The sequence below is a fragment of the Bubalus kerabau genome, chromosome 1 (genome assembly GCF_029407905.1).
Source record: "Bubalus kerabau isolate K-KA32 ecotype Philippines breed swamp buffalo chromosome 1, PCC_UOA_SB_1v2, whole genome shotgun sequence".
In the NCBI taxonomy this organism is placed as follows: Eukaryota; Metazoa; Chordata; class Mammalia; order Artiodactyla; family Bovidae; genus Bubalus; species Bubalus kerabau.
The window spans coordinates 52410094-52422768 of NC_073624.1; the positions used below are offsets into that span (position 1 = coordinate 52410094).

The 12675-nt window shown below is 42.4% G+C and overlaps 1 protein-coding gene across 1 annotated transcript in view; it reads right to left on the minus strand.

Moving 5' to 3' along the window:
• Positions 1–3844, minus strand: part of POLR3B (RNA polymerase III subunit B) — a 118462-nt gene extending 114618 nt beyond the window's left edge. The window contains exon 1 of the mRNA XM_055574888.1: positions 2726–3844. Within this exon, the coding sequence (XP_055430863.1) occupies positions 2726–2797 (72 nt within the window). The 5' untranslated portion in view covers positions 2798–3844. The remainder of the gene's footprint in view (positions 1–2725) is intronic.
• Positions 3845–12675: the final 8831 nt, after the last annotated feature.

A 12675-nucleotide genomic window follows, 5' to 3' on the forward strand; every position in this document is an offset into this window, starting at 1 on the left:
AGGCAGTGAGAAACTGTCGCCTAGGAAAACACGATGTGAAGTCAGAGTCAACAGGACTTGACAGTAGATGAGATGCAGGAATCTGAGAAAGACGAATTGAGACTGACACCTTAGTGCTGCCATTTCTGGAGACGAGGAGGCAGGGATGCTGCTGGGGCAGCAGGTTTAGTGTGAAGGGGCGACCAGGAGTTTGGCTGGGGGCGTGTTAAGTTTGAGATATCCATTAGACATGCAGGTGGAGATGCCAAATAGACAACAAATGAGTCTGGAACTTGGGAAGAGTAGCCTGGACATCTAAGTCAGGGAAAGTCAGCAGACAGACGGCAGTGGAAGTCATGAAACAGGTAAGACCACCTACGGAGTGTAGGTGGAGAGGAGCTCCACAAAGTGAGATCAGAAACACTCCAACAGTTGGAGCAGCAGAAAGCACACTGAGCAAAGGAGATTGAGGAGCGGCCAGAGAGGGAGGTAGACCATCTGGAAAATGGAAAAACACTTTTTAAGAAAAGGTAAGTGGGGGCAGGTGTAAATAGAAAATCTCTATACCTTCCTCTCAATTTTGCTCTGAACCTAAAACTACTCTTTAAAAAAAGTCATCTTTTTGAAAAAAAAAATTTTTTTTAATTGAAGGACATTTGCTTTTACAGAATTTTATTGGTTTCTACCAAACATCAACACACACACACACACAAAAGAAATGAGTCTGGCAAAACTAATCTATGATGACAGAAATCAAATGGTGGTGTAGGGCTTAGACTGAAGGTAACTTTCTGCAATGATGAAAATGTTTTATATCCTGTATGGGGTGTAGTTATTTGGGTATACATAACTGTAAAAACTAACATAAATGAACACTAAGTAAGTACTTCTGCATTTTACTGGATGTAAATCTACAAAGAATGAACGACAGACCAGAACGAACTACATGAGGAGAGTAGAAAGAGCTTGAGGAGTTGGAGTGGAGAGGGGCCAAGTGGGAAGAAACAAGCTAGAGAAGTGGTGGCCAGATTGAGAAAAGCCTTAACAATATGGTAAAGACTAGATTTTTTTTGCCCTGAGAGCAATGGGCAGACTGAAGAATTTTAACCAATGGAGCAATGTGAACATATCTGCATGTTTAAATTGATGGCCCTGGTGACAGAGCAGAGAATAGACTGGAATGGGACAAGTAAGAAGCCAAGGAAGTAAGAGATGACAGTGGCTGACTTGGAGAACAGTGGGAATGTCAGAATTGAGTACATGTTGTAGTTGGGGCCCTTAAGATGGGATGGTGGACTGGATGCAGAGGGTCAGGAAGAGGAACTCTTATTTTTAAATCAGAAGACTGGAAATATGTTACTGGTCCCTTCATGGCTGTGCAAATTCAGAGAAGAAACAGAAATCCTGCAGCTCTCTGGAGAAGCAGTTCAGTCAACAGTTAAGGTCAGGAGCTCTGGAGTCTGACTGCTGAAATCCAAAATCCCCAAGTCACTTAATGGCCTTCTGAAACTGGGTTAGTTACTTAACTTCTCTGGGTCTTAAAAATCTTTATTGGCAAAATAGGGCAAAAATATTACTTGCTTCAGAGGATTAAATAACCTAATGCTCAGGTTTGAACAGAGCTGGTGCATAATAAGTGCTCAGTAAAAGCTGGCTTTTAAATAGCAGTTCAAGAGTTAAAAATTCAAACCAACTATACTCCAATATAAAATAAACAAACAAAAGAAGTTAAAAATCCAGTATTGCCCGATGAAAATCACCATGTACAAAGGCACTCAGAATCTAATAAACTGTAATTCCTCAGAATGTAATTTGCAGAATGATTATAAAGAAATTGATTCATTGATCTTGTTAGTCATTCTCCTGCTTAACCTGTCAATAGCATCCCAGGCCTCCTTCAAATGTCTAACAAAACCTTTCATAACCAGGACCCTTATCTGTCACCTTTAATCTCTCCTCTACTTTTTCACACTCTGATACTACTGGATTTATTTTTATTTCTCAAAAATATCAGATGGCCTTGCCTCCAGGTTTCAAGTGTCTTCTTCCCGCTACATCAATCTCTCCCTTAACTATTTCTCCATGTCCCCAACCGATGCCAACTAAAATCCTGAGCCCCAGAGAAGTTATATGTACCTTTCCAGAAAATAAAATGATATCAACAGCTGAACTTCATCAGGCAGCTCAGAGTAGGACAGTTATCCTTAACTTCTGAGAAGCTGATGAAAGCTATAGGGGTACTCCCCGAGAAAACACTTAAAATTTGGAGTAAATTTTCTGGGCACTTAAAATACTCTTGCAATCCCAACTTGAGTTCCCGGCGAAGAGGAGAAATTACTAGCCTGGGATTCAGAAGATTTGGTTTTAACACCACATCCAGCGGTGGGAGCCTAAGCTCCCTGGACCTCAGCATCCTTTATAAGGAAGCAAGCAATACGTCCCCCAAGGTGGGTGAGAGTCAGTCAATCCTCCCCTGATAACACACGTACACTAGAATGGGTCCAACCTCGGAGCCGTGGGCGGGGCTGCTAGGCCAGCGTGGCGCCTGCCAGCTCCCCCAGCTCAACCATTGCACGTGGGTCCTGCAGCCGGCTAGGGAGTGAACCCGCTGAGTACCGAGCCAGCGCTGAGTCCTGAGCATGCGCGGAAGACGCGGCCCGCCCCCCTCCATGGCCAGGACTCTCGGGGCAACGCCTCTCGGGGACGCATCACGGCCCCTTCCGCTCACCATTTGCTCTGCACTCACCTCTACAGTTGGGATCGGCGCAGCCAGCTGCTCCGGGGTCAGGTTCCCAAACTCTTCCGCAAGCAGGTCCATGTTGCTCACGATGAAGCAGGCAGTAAGCAGAATACTCACGTGCGCCTCCCCTGCGTCAAGGTATCCGCTGTACCGGTGGAGAGCGCTGCGTGGTGGCTTAAAGGGTTCGCCGCACAACTTAATAGGAGAAAGAAAGGTTCCGCCTGCTGTCGGTCGGAACCTGCGGTTGAACCCGGATGTGGCTGAGGTGGAGCCGGGAAACTGCGCCCTCTGGTGTCCATCGGAAGTCTCGCGTGGGTAATCTGAAAGCCGGGCAGGGTTGTCGGTTCCTGCGATCTCAGTCAGTCCGACTCTTTAGGACCCCGTGGACTGTAGCCCGCCAGACTCCTTTTGCTATGGGATTATCCTAGCAAAAATACTAGAAAGTGTTAGTTGCTCAGTCGTGTCGACTCTGTGACCCTATCGACCATAGGCCGCAAGGCTCTTGTGTCCATGGGATTTCCTAGGCTCCAGAGGATCTTCCTGACTCAGGAATGGAACCCTGGTCTCCTGCATTACAGGCAGATTCTTTACAGTCTGAGCCACCAGGGAAGCCCCAAGAATACTAGAGTAGGTTGCCATTTCCTCCCCCAGGGGATCTTGCTGACCCAGGGGTGGAACCCGTGTCCCTTGCTTCTCTTGCACTGACAGGCGAATTTTTTTTTTTTTTTTTTTAAACACTGTACTGCCTGGGAAGCCCCCAGTTATCCCATAATTGAGGCCAAAAAGCATATTGTTTTAAAAACATTTCACAGAAAAGGGTAAAAGGAGAATTGGCACGACTTGAGCCACGGAAACATCAATTCAGTTTAGTCGCTCAGTCGTGTCCGACTCTGCGACCCCATGAATTGCACCACGCCAGGCCTCCCTGTCCATCACCAACTCCCGGAGTTCACTCACTCACGTCCATCGAGTCGGTGATGCCATCCAGCCATCTCATTCTCTGTCGTCCTCTTCTCCTGCCCCCAATCCCTCCCAGCATCAGAGTCTTTTCCAATGAGTCAACTCTTCGAATGAGGAGGCCAAAGTACTGGAGTTTCAGCTTCCTTCCGAAGAACACCCAGAACTGATCTCCTTTAGAATGGACTGGTTGGATCTCCTTGCACAGGACTCATTTAATTTAGCCCCAAACTACACGTATAGTATGGAAAAGTAGGAACTATACCAAATACCTAGTAGGAGGGGATTGGTTTAAAACCTTAAGGTATGTGTGTGGTGGACTACTATACAACCATTAAAACCACCACAAAATGAGGAGGAATTAACTTTACCTAGAGAGTAAAGCATAACAGGACAGCAATAAAGATAGTTATATTCTGAAAGGACTAGGCAGAAGGTCCAGGAGTAAATGTCAGCAGAAATTTAGTATGAAAAGATGACATTTTAAATCAGTTGGAAAGATGCTTTTCCAAAAAATGATGTTGGAGCCACTGATTAGCTGTTTCGAGAGGAAAAATATATATATATATATAATATATATAAATCCTATATGGATTGCATATTTAAATGTTAACAGCCTTAGAAGGAAATATAAAGTGAACAAATGCATGACATTGAATGGTGACCACCTTCAAGCATGGCAACACAGAAATCATAAAGGAAAATATTCATAGATTGAATCATAAAATTCTACCCATAGTTTTAGGATTCCATGAGAAATTTAAAATTTTCTGAACAGATGGTTAAAAATCTCCATGAATAGGTTTCAAGACATACAAGTTGACAGGTGAGAAAGGATTGATATCCCTCATTTAAAATAAACTTACATGAATCAGTAGAGGAAAAAAATCCCATTGTGGGAGAAAAAAGGCAAAAGAGAATCAACAATGTTTTGTATGTACCAAGTTTCAGTTCAGGAAGATGCAAAATTCTAGAAATGGATAATGGTCATAGTTTCACAACAATGTGAGTGTACATAAGACCACTGAACGGTGCACTTGAAATGGTAAGTTTTAGTATATTTTGCCATAGTAAATTACGAAAATTTATAAATATTCATTTGGCATTCTGAATGTCTAACCCTTGTGGCGATAGTGGTAAAGAACTAGCCTGCCAATGCAGGAGACACCGGTTCAATCCCTGGGTCAGGGAGATCCCCTGAAGGAGGGCACAGCAACCCACTGCAGTATTCTTGCCTGGAGAATCCCATGGACAGAGGAGCCTGGTGGGCTGTGGTTCGTAGGGTTGCAAAGAGTCGAAGACGACTACAGCGACTTGGCGTGCACGAACGCAACCCTAGCACTGGGTTAGTCTGATTGTTTGTTGTCGTTGTTTTGTTTTTTGTTAAAATAAGCATAGTTTTCCAATTTGGTAGGTTTGGGCTGGGGCCTGCAAATTTGCATTTCTAATAGGCTCCCAGGGATGATGCTGATGCTGCTGGCCCAGTGATCACAGTTGAGAATCACTCTAATGTAACATGAGATTTATCACTCGATCCCATAGCCTGTTGATGTGTTTACCTCTCCTTCTGACAGGGAGCACCTGGAACAGGGACTGTCTTGTTTGTCTTCCTCTTTTCAGGTTCTAACTCATTGTTTGTTCCTAAGTAAAGTTGTGTTGAATAAATGATTTGGGGGAAAAAAACATGCATTGGGTGATAAGTTCAATTTTTCATGTCATGCTTTTTAAAATTCTGATTTTTTTAAAGTGTCTCTGGAGGAGGATCTGGTAGCAGTGGTCCCAGAGTCCTACATGGGAGCCATTGGCTGACACTAAGTGGTGTCCACCCTATTTACACCTACCTGGTCCCTGAGATATAGGCATTTGCATCCTGGGGTCAAATCCATTGTCTTTCTGATCACCTAAGGCAAGGGTTCCCAACCTCCAGGATCTAATGCCTGATGATCTGAGGTACAGCTGATGTAATAACAATAGAAATAAAATGCACAATAAATGTAATGCACTTGAAACATCATGAAACCACCCCCTGCCCCAGTCCATGGAAAAATTGTTTTCCACAAAACTGGTCCCTGGTGCCAAAAAGTCTGGGGACTGCTGCCCTAAGGGGCTGGAGTTTTTAATTCAAAAGGCCAGAAACAGTCTCCTGGTTTCTGCTTTCTGCTGTCCTTTTCCTGAAATATTGGTACAAAAAAGACTTGGTGGTTTGAATAGAGGGCTGGGCAATTAGGGAAAGGAAATCACAGAAAAACGGTTGACATCTTGGAATACTATCCCATCACCTAGGTATGAAGTGTTGTGGTCCCCAGATGGGAAAGTGACCGATGGGAGGAGAACCATGAGCATCGGTTAAAGAAGAGCAAGGGAAAGGGGAAAGCAGAGGTGTCAGAGCTGAGCCCTGGAATGTTAGGGAGTGTTTCTGTTGACTGTTTACTCTTTGCCAGGCATTGGAATAACCACTTTTTGTACATTCTCTGATTTAATAATCAAGGGCGAGAAGTATGATAAGCCCCATTTTGCCAAGTGAGGAGACTAAGGCTCCTAAGGTTTTGAGAAATTTGCCAAGCATGGTTGGAATTTAAGTCCACACTTACCTGACCCCAGAGCCCATGTTTTAAACCACTCTATTGTGACACCGGCTGAATGGATTGGGTAGAAGACATCAAGCAGAGAAAGACAGCCTGAGCAAAATGACATGGGGGCTGTAGAGTACATAATCCTATCAATACGTGTGTTGTATGTAGTTCTCCCACAGGGCTTGTTGAGGGAGGTGTCTATAGATAACACTAGAAATTGTCATTTATGCCATGTTAAACTTATTTTGAGAGGCTTCAACTTGAAGACACTAGAAAACTAAAGAAAAAGATGACCCTCTCTCCTTGAAAACCTTGGTGTCTTCAGACTGGGGGGGGAAAAAGTGATCCTGATTTCTATATTTGAATAAATTTACAGCAGAACTAGAGAAAGCCCAGAACAATGTTGGAGAAGGAATAAGGGTTCTTCAATCTGAAAAGGCAAGGGCAAAGGGGATCCTGGAAGTCTATTGTTTCACAACCAGCAAGGTAAGGAGAAGTGGGGACAGAAGTCTCTACTGTAATCAGAGAACATTTTGCATTTTGAGCAAGACTGGATGGTCAAAAACCTGTAGTTGCCTGCCAGGCCCATAGGTCTTTATCTGAAAAGCCTTGCTCTGTGTCATGTTACCTCATCCTGTCAAAACCAACAGGGCCAGCAACCAGCTAAAGACAGCCACCTAAGGCAGGGGGCAAGGAGGGGGCACGGAGCTCCTAATGAGACCCCCCTACCGAAGGCAAGAGAGTCGGGGAAGGGTATCCATAGTGACTAGTGGCAAATAGACCCAATCATTTTCTCTCTCCTGGGAGGTTTTCAATGAAGACCAAAAGGGAAGGACAACAGGAAACAGAGGCAGAGAAGTAAACAGCATTTGGTAGCATTACAACAGTGAAACATGACTAGATGACCTAAGGCAACCAATACAGCAAGTAGTTAACACGTTCCGGGGTTAGACTCTTTGGCTTCAAGTTGATTATCAGCTCTGTGACCTTAACCTCTCTGTGTCTCTTTTTGCACAAATGGAAATAATGATAGAACCTGCCTTGTAGTGGGTTGTGCAGTTATATGAGACCATTTATATAAAATGCTTAGTCCATGTGGTAAGTAATTATTTCACTAAATTCTGAAAGAAAAAAATTATATTCAGCTTCTCTATCATGCCTGCAGGTGCAACTGCTGGCATATTCCCAGCTTTCCTTTCTTCTTCAAGCCTTGCAATCAATCCCTAGGTCCCTTTCCCTTGAAAGCTGAACAAGGCTAACATACCAAGCTTAGACATAAAAAAAGAAAGTTTTACTGGAAAAGTAGAGAACAAGAGGGCACAAGTTGCTGGTACAAATGTACTTTCTAAAAGGTTAGATTAATCATGGAGGATAAAGTCATACCTGATTTACTAAACGAAATTGGAACGTGTTGGGTTGTGTCACTATCCTTTGAAGTCGACATCAAGGACAATAACTGCAGCCTCTACATACCCTTGAGTTTCTCTGCCAATGACAATATTGGGCTTAATGAACCATGGTTGTGATGATAGTTGACAGTTTTTGGTCTTATGTACTTAAGTACTCCATCACCACATCTCACAATACTAAAACCTCTTGAAGCTTGAAAGAGATTTAGGACTAATAAATTAGCTTTTGTAATGTATTCTGGCCACATTATGCTTAAGTTTGTAGACAATTTCAAATACATCTCATTTGACTCTCACTAGGGCTCTGTGAGGCAGGCAGGTACGGTAGGAAATCGATGTTCAGGGCAAGACTAGAAGGCTGACTTGAGGTCATAATAGCTGTGAAAAATAAGTGAATTCAAACTCAAGTCCCCTGACTCTCGGTCCCATGCTACTTTTGTAACAAATGGGAGCTGTTGGTACTTAACATCCCCAGAGGTAGAACAGATTGAATTTTAGTTTTAAGGAGGATTCAAGTGAAAAAATGTATGTTGCACAAAATGTGGCAGGCCCCACACTCATGGCATACTTTGCCAATCAGCCACAGAATTCTTTACTGCTTATCCTGGATTTGGCTTCAAAATCCTCTCAACTCAGTGCTCTGGGGAGCTAATACTAAAAGATCAGAGCAGACACATGACTTTAAACTTATTTTCATAGACAAGAGGATTCATAGAGCTTATTCAAGGAAACTGGCGGGATCTGAGGTAGAAACTGCTAATGATTATCAATACCCAATACCCATGTCCACCTCTTTTCTCCTGGGCACATTTTCCTGACTTGCTTGCACTTGGAGCCAGATGATTTTGAGTTCTGGCCAACGCACCATGAATAGAAATGGGCAATCCATTTATTTCTCCTGTCTTCTGAGTGATTCAGGAGATGCTGAAAGTTTTGAGGACTGCTGAGTTATAAGATGGATGGAAGTTGGGTTTCTGAGTAGCTGGATTAAGGCCCTTGATACATACACCAACCTTCCCTAAACTTGGAACTACAATTTGAGCAATAAGGCTATGCTGAGGCCATGGTGACTTGAGAGCTATTTGTTCAGCAGTTCATCAATGCACACCAGTAAAGGCTGATTTCACTGACTATGCCCTTCCTGGAATCATCTTACACTGTCATTCGTAGAGGCAATACTGGATGGGGGGAGGGGGTCTCACACATTTCTCCCATTCGAGTTCAAAAGACCTCATAAACGTAAAGGATAGTGGATTTGTTTTTCTCTTTCTGCTCCTCAGGACACCTTTCCTATTTGAAAGAAATCACTAGTTGGGTGACCTTGGTGGGAATATGGGAGTCTAAGTGTCAGCCACTATCTCATTCCATCCCATGAAATTAGAGCATTGCCCTCGACAGAGATTCGTCCCACTGAATGTTGATATCTGGGACTTTAAATCTTGAGCAAATGAGGCAAAGCAGCAAGGACAGTTGAGAAATCAGTCTCTGAATCCTGCTTGGCTGAGGCCCTGCCCTTGCATTGCCTTGGTTCCTACCTATTTGCCAAGCTTAATTCCCCAAACAAAATAGATTCTGTGACGTATGTAAATCTCTCCAATAAACTCTCTTTCTGCCTGTCTGCTAGAGTCCATTTCTACTGCTTGTGCCATGAGTTCAGGTGTGAGGGCGTGTGCACATACGCACACAACACATAATATTCTAGCACCACTGGCAAGTGTGCTTTGCCGAGACAATCTTTCCAAAACATAATTGTTTGCAACTTTCAAAGGATTCCCTGATTCTTTACCTCTTTCAGAACAAACCCCACACATATGAACATGACATCCCAGAAGCCTTTTCCCTTGCTTGTTTCTCCTCTTGTCACTTCCCCTCTTCTGGAGGCTGTTCCCTGGGCTCACCATTTCTCCACATGACTGTGCCTCCTGTGCCTTTCGCTTTCTTGGTCTCTTGACAAGTTCCTTCCTATCATTCATGTTTTAGCTCAAGGGTGATCCATGAAAGAGTCCAGTGATTTTTCCTCTAATACTATGTGTCAGTTCAGTTCAGTTGCTCAGTCGTATCCGACTCTTTGCAACCCCATGGACTGCAGCACACCAGGCTTCCCTGTCCATCACCAACTCCCAGAGCTTGCTCAAACTCATGTCCATCGAGTCAGTGATGCCATCCAACCATCTCATCCTCTATTGTCCACTTCTCCTCCTGCCTTCAATCTTTCCCAACATCAGGGTCTTTTCTAAGGAGTCAGTTCTTCACATCAGGTGGCCAAAGTATTGGAGTTTCAGCTTCAGCATCAGTCCTTCCAATGAATATTCAGGACTGATTTCCTTTAGGATGGACTGGTTTGATCTCCTTGCATTCCAAGGGACTCTCAGGAGTCTTCTCCAACACCACAGTTCAAAAGCATCAATTCTTCAGCACTCAGCTTTTTTTATAGTCCAATTCTCACATCCATACATGACTACTGGAAAAACCACAGCTTTGACTAGACGGACCTCTGTTGGCAAAATAATGTCTCTGCTTTGTAATATGCTGTCTAGGTTGGTCATAGCTTTTCTTCCAAGGAGCAGGCATCTTTTAATTTCATGGCTGCAGTCACCATCTGCAGTGATTTTGGAGCCCTCCAAAAATAAAGTCTGTCACTATTTCCATTGTTTCCCCATCTATTTGCTATGAAGTGATGGGACCGGATGCCATGATCCTAGTTTTTTGAATATTGTGTTTTAAGCCAACTTTTTCACTCTCCTCTTTCATTTTCATCAAGAGGCTCTTTAGTTCTTCTTCGCTTTCTGTACTATGTGTACTTGTTTTAAAAGCATAGCCCGTATAGAACAGTCTTTTGGACTCTGTGGGAGAGGGAGAGGGTGGGATGATTTGGGAGAAAGGCATTGAAATATGTATAATATCATATATGAAACGAGTCACCAGTCCAGGTTCGATGCACGATACTGGATGCTTGGAGCTGGTGCACTGGGACGACCCAGAGGGATGGTATGGGGAGGGAGGAGGGAGGAGGGAGGAGGGTTCAGGATGGGGAACACATGTATACCTGTGGCAGATTCATTTTGATATATGGCAAAACCAATACAATATTGTAAAGTTAAATAAAATAAAATTTAAAAAAAAAAGCAAAAAAAAAAAGCATAGCCCAAATTACACTTTATTGCTACTGTTCACAAGTTTGTCCTTCTTACTAAGTTACAAACTTCTCAGGACAGTGTCTGTCTAGTTATCTGTGTATTAAATACCTAGGATACTTCTTGACACATAGTAGATGCTCAATAGCTATTTGTTGACTAAATGAATTAATGAACACGATTGATGTCTGTGAGGCTTTGACATTAAGTAGAAGATTCCTTCTAGAACCACTGCAATAAAGACTGTGCAATATTCCAGCCCTGAGCTACCCAAAGGTGGTTTAGAAAACAGAGACACCATCTATCTTGAAATAATTTTTAATGTTTTAAAATGTAACTAGTGCGCACAATACATGTTTTAGCAGTAGAAGAATGAAAATGTGTGTATGGTGTTTAGGAAAATTGACATTACAAAACAAGACCATGTTAAGAAAATTCTCAAAAGTAGAAGTAAACATTTAAGTAAAAACCAAATAAACAACATGCTAAGGGACAGGATTTAAAAATCCTAATAAATGTACTTGCTTACATCCAGACTTGGGACATTGAGATTTACTTTGCCACTTTAAAAAAAAAAAAAAATGCAGAATGCCCTTCATTTTAAAATGCATTAAAAAAAAAAGTTTGCAGATTGTTTTCCTGCTGGCAACTGTAGTATAATCAAGTATATAAGAATACCAGCCAGATTGCAATCTGTTAGTAAAAAAGTATACCACCTGGTCTTCTAGTTAAATATACAGTTCACTGGGAAAGTGACAAAAAGTCACGCTACACACTACCTTTCAGACCCTCTGTGCTATCCAGGCCCCAAAGTGAACAGTTGAAAACAACTTCAACTTAAGAGAAAATGCAAACAAAAATCTACAGCACCTTATGATTTCTAAGCACAGGAAACAGGCAGAATGGACATACAGGAGGAGGGGAAAAATGGGTAAGACCAATGATGTGCTCTTCAGTAAATTCCACTTCTACGTAGTTGCTCAATGGACAGAATGGTGATTTATGTATTGGTCACTGGGAGAAAAAAGCTGATGTTCAACATTTCCTCAATTTGGCAGATCCCTCCAAAAGATCAGAGATAAGTTATCCACACAATGATTTCCCAGGCCTTCATCAAATCACTAGGTAGCACCATAATGGCAGAGGTCATGGTGAGGAAGAGGAGGTAAGGAAGAAAGAAGGATTAACCTTTTTCTTGCTACTTGCTCTTCTCCACCAGACCGCTAAGGTTCAAGGAGTCCTCAGAAAATCAAACCATCCAAAATGCATTGTATGCAAATAAAGCATTTGCCGGTAGTGCTTCCCTCAACACTTCAGAAGCATGTAATCTGAAGACAAGCAGATTTCTCTAGGATCCTGACAAGCAGTGCCAGCGGCAAAGTTTAATGCACAAGAGTGGCAAAAGATGATGGTACTGAGAAGAGCTTCTTGGTCATGGTGGGGTAAGAATCAAATCCACAGAGAAGGCATTTGCTAGCATGTTATATGCTTAAAGAAGAAAAAGAATCCAAAGTTCATCTGTTTCTTTTTCAGATGTGAATTTCACTGAGAATGGGGTCTCATTTTATCAACTTTTTCTTACAAGTAAATTCAAGTTACCAATTCAAACCACTCCTGCCTTATGTAAAAATATTAAAATCTTATATAAACCTTACCAATGGCCTGAGAAATGCAAGGACATTCACAAAGAGATGTGTGCAAAAAGTGTTTCTCTCAGAGAGCAGCATAAGTTGCAAGAAGAATCCACCCTCTAGAATGAGATTTTAGAAGGGGTTTGTTTCTATTTCCATTAAATCATCAAGGGAGGTTTTATCTAAAATTTGTATGTAGCATAAAAATGTATTTAATACATTTAAATTCTAAACAAATACTGACCATCGGTA